The sequence below is a fragment of the Bos javanicus genome, chromosome 9, assembly GCF_032452875.1.
Source record: "Bos javanicus breed banteng chromosome 9, ARS-OSU_banteng_1.0, whole genome shotgun sequence".
Taxonomy (NCBI): Eukaryota; Metazoa; Chordata; class Mammalia; order Artiodactyla; family Bovidae; genus Bos; species Bos javanicus.
In genome coordinates this window covers 81610493-81623819 of record NC_083876.1, presented here as the reverse complement: position 1 = coordinate 81623819, position 13327 = coordinate 81610493, and the positions used below count along the sequence as shown (strand labels likewise).

The following is a 13327-nucleotide window of genomic DNA, read 5'->3' as shown; positions in this document are numbered from 1 at the left end:
GATTGAGAAATTAAGACAGAATACACAGAGATATCAAGAAGGACATGGCAGCCCACTCCAGCATTCCTGCCTAGAGAATCCCCATGGACAGAGGAGCCTGGCAGGCTACAGTCCATGGGGTTGCAAAGAGTTGGACACAACTAAGCGACTAAGCACAGCACACACAGAGATATTGTATTACCTTTTACAGTGTAATAGTCATTTGTCAGATTTCTGTTTCTCAAAAGAAGTTTGTCTCATAAGAACAGTACAAAACAAACAAAATCTCATGTCTTCTAAGTAGCTTATGAACAAAAATCAGCCATTTTCTGAAGCTTCCATTACTTACCAGATCTGGACTTAATGATGTCGCTGAACTCATTCTGCCCATCGTCTGCTCTGGCCTCATGTTCTCCATACTTCGCCATCTTAGTTGTGTTTCAATATAATCCAAAGGCTTGACAAGATCCTCTTTTAACGACTCAATTTTCTATAATTATCAACATCAATACCTAAAGAGAAAGGGAAAACATAGATTTTAAAAAATATACAAGACTATATTAATATGTTGTAATATATTAATACATGCTGACATATTATATATAACATATTTCATATAGATGTAACATATAACCATAATATATATCAGAGCTGTATAATATATATGACTATAAATATTAAAATATATGTATATACATTATATATGGGCTTCCTGGTGGCTCAGTGGTAAAGAATCCACCTGCCATTGCAGGAGACGCAGGGGTCTAGGATTCAATCCCTAGGTCAGGAAGATCCCCTGGAGAAGGGCATGACAATCCACTCCAGTATCCTTGCCTGGAGAATCCCATGGACAGAGGAGCCTGGTGGACTAAAGTCCATGGGGTTGCAAAGAGTCGGACATGACTGAGCAACTAACACTTTCACTTTCATATATAATGCACTGATCTGGGCAATGGAAATATGACTATCAAAGAGACAAAACCTATACTAGTTTGAAATCCACAGACACCAAGCAATTAATTATATAATGGAGTGTTTCATTATACTACTAATATGTTACAAAAGTACAAAGGAGAAGCATAGAGTAATATGAGCATACTGCAGAGACGAATCTGACCTGCTCTGGGCAATTAAAGAAGGCTTTCTTGAAGATGTGACATTTGAGCCAAGCCTTCAAGGATGAGAGATGGGAAGAGAAAAAAGGTAAGAATCTCCCATGTAACATGACAGGAAGCATCAAAGAACATTCAAAAATCTGAGCATAGGCCAGTGCTTTTGGAGCCTAAGAGGAGAGGGATTTGTTGAACTAGGTGAGGTAACAGACAGGACCAGGAACAGGGCTGTGAATACAGCCTGTACATGATTTTGGTACTTCTCCAAAGAGCAGTAGGAAAATAGCAGATGATTTTGAGCTGGGAAGCAACATACGATTGTGACCTAAATAAGCGTAGATTGAAAGAAGTGGGTGGACATGTGGGCTATTAGATATTAAATGAAGGCCAATAGGATTTGGGAACTGACTGGATATGAGAGTTTCAGGATACTGAGGCAACAAAATGACTGCCCAATTTTGGCTTGGGCAATTGAGTCACTGGAGCATGAGTGTCTGAAGGAAGAAATAAGTAGTGTGATTTGGATTGCTGGAGTTTGAGATATACAAGTGGAGATAACCAAAAAGTCTGATCTCAGGAACGGTCCAGATTATATGTAAATCTGGAGAGTTACATGTTATATCCATTGACACAGATTTTTTTCTGGAAAACACATCATGTGAATTCTCCTGAGAACAGACATCACTCAAAATAATTTTAATCTTTTAGTAATTAATGAGTCGAGGCATGTTGAGAATTTACAGAATCGAGGATTCTACCCTGCACTACCACTTTTCTTTTAAAATGTCATCAATGAGACATGCACTGCCTTAGAACTTTCTGGAACACAATGCCAAGCAACCCAAATAGAATTCAAGTTTATGTTCAGCAACTTGGCTATATCCTAACATCCTCTTATGAGCACCCCAAATGCCAGCTAAATAAATCAATCATTTAATTGGGAAAATAACAGTCAAGACATCCCAATATTAATCTACAATAATAGACATTAATTCACATATTATAATAGATATCAAAACAAGAGTTTATTGTTAGCTAGGATTAGACAAAGGAGTACGTCAAGGCTGTATATTGTCACCCTGCTTATTTAACTTATATGCAGAGTACATCATGAGAAACGCTGGGCTGGAAGAAGCACAAGCTGGAATCAAGATTGCCGGGAGAAATATCAACGACCTCAGATATGCAGATGACACCACCCTTATGGCAGAAAGTGAAGAGGAACTAAAAAGCCTCTTGATGAAAGTGAAAGAGGAGAGTGAAAAAGTTGGCTTAAAGCTCAACATTCAGAAAATGAAGATCATGGCATCCGGTCCCATCACTTCATGGGAAATAGATGGGGAAACAGTGGAAATAGTGGCTGACTTTATTTTTTGGGGCTCCAAGGTCAACTGCAGATGGTGACTGCAGCCATGAAATTAAAAGACGCTTACTCCTTGGAAGGAAAGTTATGACCAGCCTAGATAGCATATTCAAAAGCAGAGACATTACTTTGCCAACATAGGTCCGTCTAGTCAAGGCTATGGTTTTTCCTGTGGTAATGTATGGATGTGAGAGTTGGACTGTGAAGAAGGCTGACGCTGAAGAATTGATGCTTTTGAACTGTGGTGTTGGAGAAGATTCGAGAGTCCCTTGGACTACAAGGAGATCCAACCAGTCCATTCTAAAGGAGACCAGTCCTGGGATTTCTTTGGAAGGAATGATGCTAAAGCTGAAACTCCAGTACTTTGGCCACTTCATGCGAAGAGTTGACTCACTGGAAAAGACTCTGATGCTGGGAGGGATTGGGGGCAGGAGGAGAAGGGGACAACAGAGGATGAAGATGGCTGGATGGCATCACCAACTCAACGGACCTGAGTCTCAGTGAACTCCGGGAGTTAGTGATGGACAGGGAGGCCTGTCGTGCTGAGATTCATGGGGTCGCAAAGAGTTGGACATGACTGAGCGACTGAACTGAGCTGAACTGAGGATTAGACAACTCAATTATTTAATTCAAGGATACATAATATGCCATTACTATTTTGTAATATAGTTCATTTTACATATCTATTCACTATTTGCTTCCCTGGTGGCTCAGACGGTAAAGTGTCTGCCCGAAATGCGGGAGACCCAGGTTCGATCCCTGGGTTGGGAAGATCTCCTGGAGAAGGAAATGGCAACTCATTCCAGTACTCTTGCCTAGAAAATCCCATGGAGGGAGGAGGCTGGTACCAGGCTACAGTCCATGGGGTCTCAAATAGTCGGACACGACTGAGCGACTTCACTCATTCACTATTTAGAAGTTCTTACATATTATGTTTACAATATACAACATTCAAAGACACATCATATTGTTTTATGATATATTTCATAACAATATAAATACATAAAATGTAAAATTTCTTTTCCTTAGTAGTTAGGAAAGGGTATGTTCTAATAATAAAGAGGTCAAAGTTCCCTTAAAAAAGATTTTAAATGTTAAAGTGTTTGAGGCAGATGAAAACTGATGAACTACTAAAGCTTTAGGAACAATTTCCTCTCCAAAAGGGAGAAATACATGAATTGGATCATCAGCCTGAATCTGAGAGATTTTGTGAGAGTATAAAAACATTTCTCACTTTTTATACTGTCCACTACTATTGCACTTTATGGATTACTATGTAATTAGGTTCCTTTTGGGGGTTAAATACCTGCTAAAGATTTGCTAAATTCTTAAATCTATTTTATTACATTCAAGTACCAAAAATTTTGTTCAGAAGAATACACATAAAATTTTACTATGAAAATCAGCTTTTCCCAACAAAAAATTCTCTTTACTGGAAAGCAACTAATTATGTCCTTTAAAATACATTTCTAATTCTCTCTTTCATAAGTGGTCTTAGCCAAGGTCTTCAAAAGATTTTTCCCATTCCACAAAAGAGAAAAGTAAACTGCTTGCACACAACTGTGTTTCATTTGCACATTAATATTCCTTCATCATAAAGTTCTACTTTGCCAGCTCCTTAAGATAATCTCAGATTTTCTCTTGATAATCAAAATCCTTTATAGGCTACACAGATTCAGCAGTAAGGGGGATCAGAGGACAAGGAAAGCCTGGGCAACTTGGGAGAACTGCAAATGACCATTTTAACAGTGACATAGCCACTGACTGATACTTTGTGCCACTAATTGGCAGGGGTCTCCAAGTTGAGTAACATCTGGCAGCAAGTCATTATTGGTTGCCGGAAGACAGGATCAAAGTTTCATCACAAGGTGCCTCTGTGCGACCCTCCACTTCCACATATATACTATGGAAACACCACCATCTTCCACACCAAGGTAGGTGACAAACCGAATAAAAGAAAGAGATATTGCTTTATAATTATAATTTATTGTTACCTCTGCTCTAAGTTCTGTTTCCCCAAAATGAAGTGCTGCAAAGTTTAGCCAGCTCTTTCTCACTGAAACCAATACCCTCAACTCTACATCCAGTTCCTTCTTCAAAACTTCTCTGGCTGTCATAGGGAACCAGAAGCCACCACAATAAGCCTGGGTTAAAAGGACGGGGGATGGCCTTAACAGGCAAAACTCATGCTTTAATTTTTTATTTTTTAATTTGGAAATTACAAGATGTAAAAATACAAACATGTTTAACAATGTACAATTATGATGGAAATATGCTGTAGGTCCTTGGGCAAAAAGTACTCATTCGTTTACATAATCCTAAGAATGCCAGAGATAGTGCAAAGGAAAGCCCGGGGGCCAGAGTTTGAGGCTCAGTGTGAAACTTAGTAAAAGACACCGCCCAGTGCCAAGAATTGCCATTCATTCTCGGAAGCGCTCCAAGGGAAGTTCATACTGTTGTGGTTAATGCCATTTACGGGGGCAATCAATTTCAGGTAAACAAACACCTGAAGGAGAGTTAAAGCGCAGTCTTCTCGGTCTCAGAAACTGGTCCAGGGGGCGGGGAATGACTCCGCGTAAACCATGGCCCTCGCCCCCCGGTGCTCTGGAAGCCGAAGCACCCAGGTGCTCCGCATTCCTGCAGCTGTCGCCTGATTCCCGGGTCCTCTGGTCCACTAGCAACCAGCCCAGGAGCGCCCACCCGACTCCCGAGGCCCATGCAGGTTACAAGGGAATAGATGGGGCTACTGCCGGGTTCCCAGGAGCACAAAGCTCCCGCCCGGACCCAGAGGATCCGGGCTTCCCAGAACTCGGTTCACTCCCCCACAAGGGGTTACAACCCGCGAGGCCCTGGTAACCCAGGTCACCTGGGAGCTGGCAAAGAGGAGACTCTCCCCGGGGCATGCCTGGCGCGGGGGAGCAGTTAGACCCAGGTTAGACCCGGGCTCCCCAGTTCAGTGGAAAACAAAGTGTGAGTCCTCTGGCTTCTGCAAGTCGGGCACACTCTCAACCCTGGAGTCACTCCCTTTCGTAATCTGGGGCTTGGCTTTAAAAAAAAAAAAAAAATCCACTTTTAACAGCGTGCCTTCTAAAAGTTGCACAGCGTAAAATTTGTGCTGTGTCGCTTTCCTAAAGGGGCCTTGAGCAACCAGTGCCTCGCACCCCAAGCCACACAAGGACATGAATTACCTTACCAATTGCCGCAAGAGATGCCAAGGATCCGGGACCCCAGAAGAGGCAATCGCGCGGGACTACGCACCGACTGAGCGCTCCTTGTCACCTCACCAAAGCCCCACCCTCGGGAGCAGCAACGGCCTGGAGGTCGAGCACGTTTCCTGCCAGGCGGATGGCTGGGAACGTCTCCCCACCCGGTCCTGGCGGACACCTCCGGGGCCCCGCCTTCCCGGGGCTGAGGGGTGTGTGTGTGTGTGTGTGTGTGTGTGTGTGTGCGCGCGCGCGCGTGTGTGTGTGTGTGTGTGTGTGTGTGCGCGCGCGCGCGCGCGACAGGCCCTCCTAGGAAGCCACGTCCCCTCTTGGAGATCACTGGCCCAGAGCGCATGGAGGAACGACCCTCTCACCCTAGCCAGGAGAAAAAATTCAGGGAGTCAAGAGGCTGCCCAGAACCAGTCGAAGGAGTTCGGGTCGTTAGGAAATACTACACGGATTCCGAGGACTTCCGAGCCCGAGCTCTCCCCCACGTTTCTGGCATTCCCTGTCCCGGGGCGGGGAGCTGAACTGAGGTTCCAAGGAAAGTGCACGCAAAAGTTGGTTACATCTTAGGCTCAGCCTTGAGAAGGAGCTCGGGATCCTGTGCTGATCCTGGGCACAGGAGCCGCTGAAAACTCCATCCTCCCCGCAGCCTACGTCCCGTGTCCCGGGGCTGTGGTCACATTACCCGGCCCGAGGCTCAATAATGCATGGACTTACCTGCTCCCATGCCCCGCGGGCTGCCTCGCCCGCCCGCCGCCGCCGAGTCCCAAGCCGGCCCGGGCCTCCTCGGATGTGTTTCAGGCGTAGTAATCGCGGTGTGTGTGCAAACGTGGGCTTTGTGGTGCGGTATATATATATATATATATATATATATATATATTTTTTTTTTTTGGTTTGTTTGTTTTGTTTTTTTAAGGAAATATGGAAAACCAGACCAGATCCGAAAGAAAAAAAAAATTTTTTCTTTTTGACACTCGATTGTAAACGCCCCTAACTTGTGCAATCTTCCTGCCCCGTAGTTCCTCCAAAAACAAAACAGTCCCAGTGCAAACCTGGAACGGGCGCACAGGCACCAAGTTTGCCAAACACTGGAGAGTTTTCCGTCTGCAGAAATGACCCCGAAGGAGGGTGGCGGAGGGTGGGGGGGCACAGCTCCCCGAGATTCCCCAATCGGCTTCGGGAGCCGGAGGCTCCTCCTCGCCCCTCGGCGGGAGAAAGCCCGCGGGCCGCTGCGGCCGCCCGCTCCCCTCCTCCGAGGAAAGGCGACTCCACAACTTCGTGCGCCGGCGGCTCGCGCCCCCGGCTCCTCCTCCTCCCCTCACCCGCCCGCCGGCCGGCCCCTTTGTTGAAGCGGGGAAAGGAGCGCCGGAGGCCGGGGAGGGCGGAGGACCGCGGGGTGCGCGCCGCCGCCCTCCTGGGAACCGGCTCCGGTCCCGGCACACGGGTTCGTCCTCCCCAGTAGAGGGGCGCCGAGCAGGTCCGGCTGCCCCTCGGCTCTCCCGTCCCGGCTGCCACAGGGCCGGCAACTTTGTTCCGGGAGATCAGGTGTTCTCGGCTCCGGGTTCGGCCCCGGCCCGGTCCAGGCGGCCACCGCAGGCTGGGCTCCGGGGAACGTGGCGCCCTGGGTCACCTGACCGCGCGCCCCGTCAATCAGCGCCCGCCCCGCGCTCCCTCCCCGCGGGCAGCAGCCGGGCTGGCACTCGGCTGGCCTGGAGCGGCGCACCCGGAGCGGACGGTGCGTGCCGAGAGCCCGGAGCTAGCATGGATGCCTGGTGCTGCCACGGTCCCGTTTATTCAGATTAACCGAAAATGTGAGTCACACCCACCCCAGGCCAACCCGGTCTCGTTTTCCTCCTTTGAGAAATAAATTCTCATTTGCCCCTCCACTCGCCCCATCTCAGTGTGTTGACGTTGTCAAATTTTTGGTCCTAGTTCCAAGGGTATATTTATTTAATATAATTTTCTTGGTGTCGTTTTTAATATTAAGAAAAACTTGACAATTTCGTTTTACATTCGTTCATACATATATACAAATAGTGTTTGCGCTGATCTTATTTTTCCATTTTTCCACTATACATACACACTAAAACATCTGTTACAGAGTCTATTTCAAGGCTAAGGTGCTGGTCAAAATAATATCTGGTAAGAAATGCCTTTGTGCTGTGTATGCATTTTTTAAATTTACATATTCCATTCCCAGTGTGTTCCTGTGTTTCTCTCACATGATCAATACACTTGGAGGGGAAAAAAAAAAACCAGCAACCTAAATTCCTAGTTCCTATAAACAATGAGAAAAGGAACTCTGGTTTGTTGCTGGTTTAATATTTGAGAGTTAACAACTTATGAGTTAGTAAAGACAAACGCTAGGGGCCTTAAACAGTTTTTTCAGAAAGAACTCACTAGTCTTTTATTAGTTACAGAGTAAAAGGTCTGAGGGTGGCCTGGAGGGGGTTGCATTCTGAAACATAGTATTCCTTATAAAATCTCTAGCTTAGACTCCTTCCTTTATGTAGAGTTTCTTCACATAAGCCAAATAAAATCCAGAATATTAATAGGAAATAAGTATAATTAATCATCTGCTTTCATTCATTCATTCATTTTACAAACATCAATTTGGGGCCTGCCAGGTTCACTGGTGCTATGAAAAATACACAGATAAATCTGGCAGAGATGTTGCTTTAAAGAATTTCAAATCTACTAAGTGAGATAAGGCAAGTAAAAAAATAAAAATATACAAGATCAGCGATAAGTGCTATAAGAAAAGGATAGATCAAATGCTTTCTGAGTCGGGCTATATCACAGGAGACTGGGGCTTCTTTTAACTGATAATTCTACAAGCTCTTAAAGCTACTTGCCATGCACTGTGACTTGGTGGAGTTAATGGAAACTCAAACCTCCTTGTTTAAAATAAAACCACTTGGGAATGTTTGAGGATTTCATTACTCAAAATTATGTACGTGAAAAGCAATTTGTAAATTGCAAAATGCTACACAAAGATTAATTTATTAAACTCAAAATTTTGAAGAAAAACAGTCATTTGGGAACCTAGAATTTCTGAGATTTCAAGCTCTGAGGGATGTTTAGTTAAGTTTCCCAGAAAACCCTAAGGAAGGGGACACAGGGACCAGTAGGCACCACCTGTATGAGACCAACTCCAGCCACATCCAGCTTCAGGGGTTTCCAGTGTCTTCCCTGGGACCTGTGCCCTGCCTGTTTCTAGCCCTTCTCTCACCCAGACACCGATTTTCTTTGCGATGGAGGCCAAAGAACTTGCTGCTGATGGCATAACCCAGTCGTCCCACTCTGGTCCTGCTCCCTATTTGCTTGGTAAGTAGAGAAACCACAGTTGGTTGGAGACTTTGTCCTCAGAGGACTACCTCTCCATACAGCAGCCAGTGTGACCTTGAGAATGGAGTTGAGGGGAAAGTGGAGACAGACCACCAGGACGTAGATAGCAGTTAGTGCACCTGCAATCAACATTATTCCAGCTGCAGTCCATGCAACAGGGACAGTAGCCTATAATGGGGTTTTGTCCCCTCAACCCCAAAGTGGATGTAGAACATTCAGAAAAAGTGATAGGAATGTGGCCCGTGTTTGTCATTAATTCAAACTCTGAATTGCCCCACAGTCACCAGAGAACATGAAAATTCAAGAAAACTGAACTGATGTCTCGGGGATAAAGTCCTTGACATAGGAGAAAATATGATGATATGAGTAGTGGATAGATTTCTATATAAAGATATATGCATATGTAGGTATATATAATGGAGAAGGCAATGGCAACCCACTCCAGCACTCCATGGGGTCTCTAAGAGTCGGACACGACTGAGCGACTTCACTTTCATGCATTGGAGAAGGAAATGGCAACCCACTCCAGTGTTCTTGCCTGGAGAATCCCAGGGACGGGGGAGCCTGGTGGGCTGCCGTCTATGGGGTTGCACAGAGTCGGACACGACTGAAGCGACTTAGCAGCAGCAGGAGCAGCAGCAGGTATATATAATATCAAGAGACATGATTCTACATAGATATGGTTCATATATAGGAAACTGCATACTAACATAAGAGCCAAAAAGAAAACTTTCCAACTAAACTTTAAATGCATATCCTCTCTGAACAATAGAAGCATCGTGAAACACACAATGTATTAAAAAGCAAGGTGTTGCGTAATATTCCGTTATATATATATGGAATCTAGAAAGATGATACTGATGAACCTATTTGCTGGGCAGCAATGGAGATGCAGACAGAACAGACTTACGGACATGGGGGTGACAGGAAAGGAGAGGGTGGGATGAATGGAGAGAGTAGCACAAAACCCATGCACTAACATGTGTAAAATAGGTAGCCAGTGGGAATTTGCTGTGTGACTCAGGGAACTCAAACCAGGGCTCTGTGACAACCTAGAGGGGTGGGATGGGGTGGGAGGTAGGAGTGAGATTCAAGAGGGAAGGGACATGTATGTACCTATGGCTGACTCATGCTGATGTGTGGCAGAAACCAAGACAGTATTATAAAGCAAATATCCTTTAATTTAAAATAAATAATTGTTTTTTAAAGCAAGGTGCTCCTTCAACTTTTTCCTTTGTGTTGACTATGAATCAGTCCCCCAACATGGAAGCATTTAAAAGAGGGACATAGGCTGGAGAATTCACCTTATCTTTTTCAAGTCAAGAGAGTATAGCTCTATGACTTATGTATAATAGATATTAGAATATTTGCTGAATATTTTTGCTAAATTCTTCAGTCTAATATCTAATATCTAACACTTGCACAAGTTAAAGGTACATATAAATAAAATTCTTTGTGATATAAAGAGGGGAAATTATAATGGATTTTTAGAGGATAATGATTTTTAGATGATAATTAGCACAATGGCAGAGTTTCTCACAATTTAGTGAATTTAAAAATTGCCAAGGAGCATATTTTGAATTCAGATTGTCTGCCAGCTGTGAGAAATTCTGATATACTGGTCTGGTGAGGCCCAGGAAGCTGCAGTTTTAATTAACAACCCATGAGGTTAGATCACGATGGTTGGGGAATCACACTTTGAGCCACTGTTCCCTAAGGGGTTGGCCTCAAATAGGCCATTCTGGATGATTGAATGGGTCTAGAAATTGCCCTACAAGGAAAAAAATCCATACTGGATCAATCATAATTTCAAAATACCCACAATTAGCCTTAACACTTCATATTCAAGTGTTTCGTTCAGTTGTAGATCACTCTTGAGATTACCAGAAGTCATTCACACCTCAGGAGCCATCTGGGCAATTCCACCTGCTCTGTGGTTCAAAGCCTGCCTGGATGATCTGCAAGGAAAAGTCTGATGGTGTGAGAGCAGAGAGGACAGGACCCTGGAGGGTACGCATGCTGAAATGCCAGGTCCAGGGAAACTAAGGATAAAATAAAAGGACTAAGCTGTTGGGGAGGAAAGAGCAACTGATAAAAAAGGAGAGAATAAAGGAGGCTCCGAAGCAGAAGGAAGGGGAGCAGAGAGTGGAAGGTGTAAATGCACACCAGCTCCTTCTCTGTGTGCCTGCCCACTGACAACCAGAAAACTGGAGTTATCATCAGTTCAGTTCAGTCCCTCAGTCGTGTCCAAATGTTTGTGACCCCGTGGACTGCAGCATACCAGCCTTCCCTGTTCTTCACCAACTCCAGGACCTTACTCAAACTCTTGTCCATCAAGTTAGTGATGCCACCCAACCACCTCATCCTCTATCGTCCCCTTCTCCTCCTGCCCTCAATCTTTCCCAGCATCAGGGTGTTTTCAAATGAGTCAGTTTTTCGCATCAGGTGGCCAAAGTATTGGAGCTTCAGCTCCAGCATCAGTCCTTCCAGTGAATATTCAGGACTGATTTCCTTTAGGATTGATTGGTTTGATCTCCTTGTAGTCCAAGGGACTCTCAAGAGTCTTCTCCAACACCACAGTTCAAAAGCATCAGTTCCTCAGCACTCAGCTTTCTTTATGGAGTTAGCATACTTGTTACTTTTACTTGGTTTCATTTACTTTGTATAATTTTATAATGTTGCCACTGGCAGAGATTATACAGAGTCTCTCCTTCAACCCTTTAATTTCATGGATAAAAAAACAAATGGACCCTCCTACACTGTTGTTGGAAATGTAAATTGGTGCAGTCATTATGAAAAATAGTATGGAGCTTTCTTAAAACTGAAAATAGAGTTACCATATGACTCTGCAATCCCACTCTTGGGCATATATCCAGAGAAAAACATGGTCCAAAAGGATACATGCACCCCAATACTCATTGGAGCACTGTTTACAATAGCCAAGACATGGAAGCAACCTACATGTCCCTCGACAGAGGAATGGATAAAGAAGATGTGGGATATATATTCAATGAACTGTTTGTTACTCAGCCATTAAAAAGAATGAAATAAAACCATTTGCAGCAACAAATGGTTGGACCTAGGGTTTGTCATACTGAGTGAAGTAAGCCAGACAGAGAAAGAGAAATATTGTATGATATCGCTTATGTGCAGAATCTAAAAAGAAATGATACATATGAACTGATTCAAGAAAAAGAAAAGGACTCCCTGACTTAGAGAACAAAATTATGATTACCAGGGGGTAAGGATGGGAGGAAGGGATAATTAGGGAGTTTGGGGTTGACAGGTACACACTGCTATATTTAAAATGGGTAACTAACAAGGACCTATTGTATAGCACAGGGAACTCTGCTCAATGTTATGTGACAGACTGAATGGGAGAACAGATACATGTGTATGTGTGGCTGAATGGCTCTGATGTGCATCTGAAACTATCACAGCTCTGTTCATTGGCTATACTCCAATATAAAATTTAAAAAAAAATTTTTAAGATATAAACAAATGAAAAATACAAAACTTACTAGGGAGTACCTTTAGGTAAAATAAAACAATCTTGGCAGAAAATGTCCAAATTACCAAGAAGGGGGAAGAGCACCACTAAGTTATATAAGTTCATTGTTAACCTGAAGGAGGAGGGCAGAAGATAGTGTAGCTGAAAGCCAACAGGCTGATTTAAGTTACCTGTGTGCATGCTAAGTCGTGTCCAACTCTTTGTAACCCCATGGACTGTAGCCCACCAGGCTCCTCTGTCCATGGGATTCTCCTGGCAAGAATCCTGGAGTGGGTTGCCATGCCATCCTCCAGGGGATCTTCCCAAACCAGGGATTGAACCCCATGTCTCCTTTGTCTCCTGCACTGTGGATTCTTTACCACTGAGCAAGTGCTTATTATTATACTGACACATCATTTGTATGAGGTTGTGGGACCTTGATCTCTAACCTCCTGTCTGTGAAATAAAACAATAGCTCCCTCAAATGCTGTTGTGAAAAATCAAATGAATCTCTTGATATAAACCATTTATCACAATGTTTGATACTTTTAAGCTTTTATTTTGTTCTTTCCTCTCAATTCAAAAGGATTTGCTGCCATTTTGTAATAATCTTTACTTTTTTTTTAACATTAATTTAACATAAATTTAACATTTTTAACATTTAACATTAAACATTCCTGGAACGCCCACTATCTGCTGAGGGGCTGGGTGTGCAAATGGGAATAAGCTACAGCTGTCTTCAGAAAGCTCCTGTTTGGTAAGAAAGACCAACACATAGACAATTATAAATTAATATGGATGCACATATAAATTAATATGGATGCAG

At 43.8% G+C, this 13327-nt stretch overlaps 1 protein-coding gene across 4 annotated transcripts in view; it reads right to left on the bottom strand.

Moving 5' to 3' along the window:
* The window catches only part of UTRN (utrophin), a 555367-nt gene extending 548561 nt beyond the window's left edge, over nucleotides 1-6806 (bottom strand). For 2 of the 4 annotated variants that reach the window (XM_061428216.1, XM_061428219.1), the window contains exons 1-2: nucleotides 5648-5876; nucleotides 329-491 (exon numbers count right to left, since the gene is read on the bottom strand). In XM_061428216.1, the coding sequence (XP_061284200.1) occupies nucleotides 329-407 (79 nt within the window). In that variant the 5' untranslated portion in view covers nucleotides 408-491; nucleotides 5648-5876. Of the gene's footprint in view, nucleotides 1-328; nucleotides 492-5642; nucleotides 5877-6380 lie in introns of those variants that run through there. The other 2 variants (XM_061428217.1, XM_061428218.1) reach the window with 2 other exon arrangements.
* Between the last annotated feature and the right edge of the window lie 6521 nt (nucleotides 6807-13327).